Below are 4592 nucleotides of genomic sequence, written 5' to 3' on the forward strand. Positions count from 1 at the left end.
AGCCAAAAAGCTCTGGAGACCTTTCTCAATAATGCTTCTTATATACTGGAAACAGACCAGCTACTCAGCTGCTCCAGTAGATTCCACCGTGGAGTTGATTACCAGTCTCACCATGGGGAATAACTACATCCAGCTGCCTAGCCACTCAAAACCAGGCCCAGCCAAGTTGTTCCCATCTCTATGGTCTACAAGCTTCTCAGACTCAGTTCTGCTGGGGAGGTAATAACTGTTTCAGTCAGGGGAGAGAAAGCCATAGGCTTACAAGAATAGCAGTCCATCATCTTCTAGAAGAAGAAAAGGGCAAAAGGGCAGGAAATGGAGAGAAAAGGCTGGTCAAGGAGTGGGTACTCTCTCGTCTGTGACTGGTGGATAACCCAGGGAGGATCAGGAGCCTGTGGGAACTTCTCCCAGAAGTCACCTCTGCCCTGGGCGTAAAGTTCCATGACAGCCTTCTGATTCTCTGACTGGATCTACTCCCCAGGACAGAAATGCCTATCTTGTGTAGACAGCCATTCTTCCTTTCGAACCTCATTGAAAACTAGTCAATTGGCTTCCAGTATACTATACGCAGCTCTTAGGATTTCAGTGGGAACTAATTCCTCAGACTCTGAGAAGTCCTAGGGAAATGACAATTCTAATGTCCTGCTTACCAGAGGAGAGGACAGAGCTGCCACCACAAGCTGTCAGTCATACAACTCTTACAGACATAGTGAAAAATAATGAACAAATAGATTGTGGTGGTAGTGGTAAGTTCTGGCAAAAGCTCAAGTTACTATAAGCAAAATGATATTTAAAACATTGTAGGGAAATAATTTCTGCCATTAAATTATGACCATTAGATACCAAACAGAATATGCAGCTGAGTTATACTACACCAGCATTTCTCAAATCTTAGCATGATCCAATCTTGTTAAGATGGAGATACGATTCTGATTCAATAGATCTGGGGGGCTATTTCTTTATTTTTTTAAACAAGCATTTCTTTTAGTTCTGGTATCGATGTTTGTGGTCCACGTTTTGGAAAACATTCTCCTACAAAGATAAGGAACTTCTTCAGTAAGTGGAATTAGGAGCTTTTAAAGCAAGAACACAGATGATACTCAGTTTTTCAAAGAATACCAGGAATGCGGGATATGTAGATGAGCCTTCTCTGTTTGAGGGAGTCCTCAAATGTCTGCCTTGCAGTGGAGATCCCTATGAATTGGAGTGATATGAAGCAACAGACTTCCTGTTTGGTGCTACTACCGCCTAATCATCCAGAATACAACACTGTGGCAAGCAAGTTTAATCAGACCTGCTCAACATTCAAGATAGAGAAGGTAAGTCTTCTGCTGAAATGGAGTGGAAGTAAGTCCTATATAAACATATTTTCACTCACTTCCTATCATTTTTTTAACCCACAATTATAATTTGTATGACCGATTTTAAATTCTATTCATGTCACCATAAATAACTGAGACATAAATATTGTTAAAATTTTATTTTGTTGTTGTTGAGAACATACACAGCAAAAACATTACACCAATAGTTTCTACACGTCAGTTCAGTGACATTGAGTACATTTTTCAAGTTATGCAACCATTCTCATCCTCCTTTTCTGAGTTACTCCTCCCCCAGTAAATAACCTGACTTCCACCTAAGTTTCTATCTTATTTTTTGAGCTGCTGTTGTCACTTGATTCCAAATTTAAATAGTTCTTAAAAGAACATAATGCTCAACACAGACATTTTTACTAGTTAAACAAAGCTACTGTTTAGTTATAAGAAGACTTCGAGGAATATTTGGTTTCAGTTTTAAAGACTATCCCAGAGCAATAGTTTCAGGGGCTCATCCAACCCCCATGGCTCCAGAAAGTCTAGAGTCCATGAGAATTTGAAATTTTGTTCTCCCTTGTCATCAGGATTCTTTTATAGAATCTTTGATCAAAATGTTCAGCCATAGTATTTGGGCACCATCTAGTTCTGGTCTCATGAAAAAGGAGGCAGTTGTTCATGGAGGCAATTAGCCACACATTCCATATCCTCCTCCTGTTCCTGTCTCTTCTTCTTCCTCTGTTGGTCCAGGTGACTAGAGACCAATTATCATGCCTTGGATGGCTTCTTGCAAGCTTTTAAGATCCTAGGAACTACACAACAAGCTAGGAGATAGAACAGAAGCACTAAACATGTTATTAGGCCAATTAACTGGGATGTCTCATGAAACCATGACTGTAAATCTCCAAACCAAGGAATGAAATCTTATGATTTTTTTGGTTGTACATAAGAAGCCTCAGCAGTTCACTCTTTTTGCCGGTTCAACTTTCTAGAGGTGTACAACTTTTTGGCAGCACTTTCAATAATCAGCTATGCGACCCTACCCTTAATCAATGTGATTTTCCATCACTGTTAACCTCCTTTTTTCCCTCCCTCCAGCCCTTAAAGAAAAAAAACAAACTTACTGCCGTCAAGTTGGATCTGACTCATAGCGACCCCTCCTTGGGATTCTGAAGCAGTATCACTATGGAAGTAGATTGCCCAACCTTTCTTCCAAGCAGTGGCTGGTGGGTTTGAACCACCAGCCTTCTGGTTAGCAGTCAAATGCCTTAGGCACTACGCTGCCAGCCCCTGTTGTTGTTGTTGTTGTTATGTGCCATCGAGTCAGCCCCGACTCATAGCGACCCCTCCTTGGGTTTCCGAGGCAGTATCACTACGGAAGTAGGATTGCCCAACCTTCCTTCCGAGGAGTGGCTGGTGGGTTTGAACCGCCAGCCTTCTGGTTAGCAGTCAAGTGATTTAGCCACTATGCTACCAGAGCTCCCCTGCCAGCCCCTAGTAACCACTAATAAACTTCAGTCTCTATACATTTGCTTTTTCTTGTATTTTTATATCAGTGAGGTCATTCATACAATGTGTTTCCTTTTGTGATAGACTTATTTCACTCAGATAATGTCTTCCAGTTCCATCCATATTGTAGCATGTATCAAGTCTTCATTTCTTCTGCTGGCTGAGTAGAGTTCCATTGTATGTGTGTAGCACATTTTGTTTATCCATTCGTCTGTTGGTGAGTATTTAGGTTGTTTCCACTTTCTGGCTATTGTGAATAGTGCTGCAAGGAATTGGTGTATAAGTCTCTGTTTGAGTCTCTGCTTTTAAATCTTTTGGTTGTATACCTAGGAGTGGGATTGATGGGTCATATGGTAGTTCTGTTTTTAGTTTTTTGAGTTATCCCCAGATTGTTCTTCACAATGGCTGTGCTGTTTTGCATTCCCATCAGCAATGGATAAGGGTTCCAATTTCTCCACACCTTCCCCAACAATTTTTTTTCCCTCTTTTTTAGCTTAGCCATCCTAGTGGGGATAAGATAGTATCTCATAGTGGTTTTGATTTGCATCTCTCTGATAACTAATGATATTTTGATTACTGTAGTTGTACAGTATGTTTTAAAATCAGGAGGTCTGAGTCCTCCTACTCTGTGGTTAGAGAAAATACTTTGTATGATTTCAGTCTTTCAAAATTTATCAAGACTTGCTTTGTGATCAGACATATGGTCCATTTGCACTGGCATAGAATGTATATTGTACTGCTGGGTGGAGTACATTGTATATATTTGTTAAGTCTAGTTGGTTTATAGGAGCTCTGGTGGTATAGTGCCTAAGGCATTTATTTGACTGCTAACCAGAAGGCTGGCAGTTCAAACCCACCGGCCACTCCTCCGAAGGAAGGTTGGGCAATCTACTTCTGTAGTGATACTGTCTTGGAAACCCAAGGAGGGATTGCTGTGAGTTGGATCCAACTCGATGGCAGTGAGTTTGGCTTTTGTTTTTTTAGTTGGATTATAGTGTCATTCAGGTCCTCTGTTTCCTTGTTGATCTTCTTTCTAGATGTTCTGTCCAATATTGAAAGAAATGTGTTGAAGTCTCCAACTATTATTGTAGTGCCATCTGTTTCTCTCTCTATTCTATGTTGTCTTTATATATTTAGGTGTTCTGATACTGAGTACATATATGTTTATGATTGTTAAAACTTGATTAATTAAGCCTTTTATTACTATATATCATCCACCTTTATCTCTTGTGACAGATTTTTCTTAAAATCTACTTATCTATATTAAGACTGCCACCCCAGCTCACTCACTCACTCTTTTTTTTAAATTTTTATTATGATTTGGGTGAAAGTTTACAGAGCAAATTCATTTTCCATACAGTAATTCATACACATTTTGTTTCGTGACATTGACTGAAATCCCCACAATGTAACAACTCTCTTTCCACATCTTCCCTGTAGTTACCTCTTCCTTGTGTTCTTCTTTCATATGTATTACTGCCCCCTGACCTATCTCCCTGTGCAAATACCACTCTTCTCTTCTCTCATTGTTGTTCATTCTAAGGAGTGTATCTATCTGGTGTAAATATTCACCCTATATGCCTGTCTATTGTTTGGCTGGAAGCCATGGGAGTGAGTTCAATTCTAGGCCTAAAGGATAACTAGGGGCCATAGTCATGGGGATTTCATCAGGCTCTATCAGACCAGGGGCCATAGTCATGGGGGTTTCATCAGGCTCTATCAGACCAGTAAACTGGTCTTTTTTTTTCTTTATGATTTTGAGTTTTATTC

The 4592-nt window shown here is 40.1% G+C and overlaps 1 protein-coding gene across 1 annotated transcript in view; it reads left to right on the forward strand.

Annotated features, from left to right (window-relative positions):
- The window catches only part of PARP14 (poly(ADP-ribose) polymerase family member 14), a 62808-nt gene that overhangs the window by 50655 nt on the left and 7561 nt on the right, over positions 1-4592 (forward strand). Inside the window, exon 15 of the mRNA XM_007943927.1 lies at positions 1186-1319. Within this exon, the coding sequence (XP_007942118.1) occupies positions 1186-1319 (134 nt within the window). The remainder of the gene's footprint in view (positions 1-1185; positions 1320-4592) is intronic.

The sequence above is a fragment of the Orycteropus afer genome, unplaced genomic scaffold (assembly GCF_000298275.1).
Source record: "Orycteropus afer afer isolate SDZICR_OR568_19922 unplaced genomic scaffold, OryAfe1.0 scaffold00114, whole genome shotgun sequence".
Lineage (NCBI taxonomy): Eukaryota > Metazoa > Chordata > Mammalia > Tubulidentata > Orycteropodidae > Orycteropus > Orycteropus afer.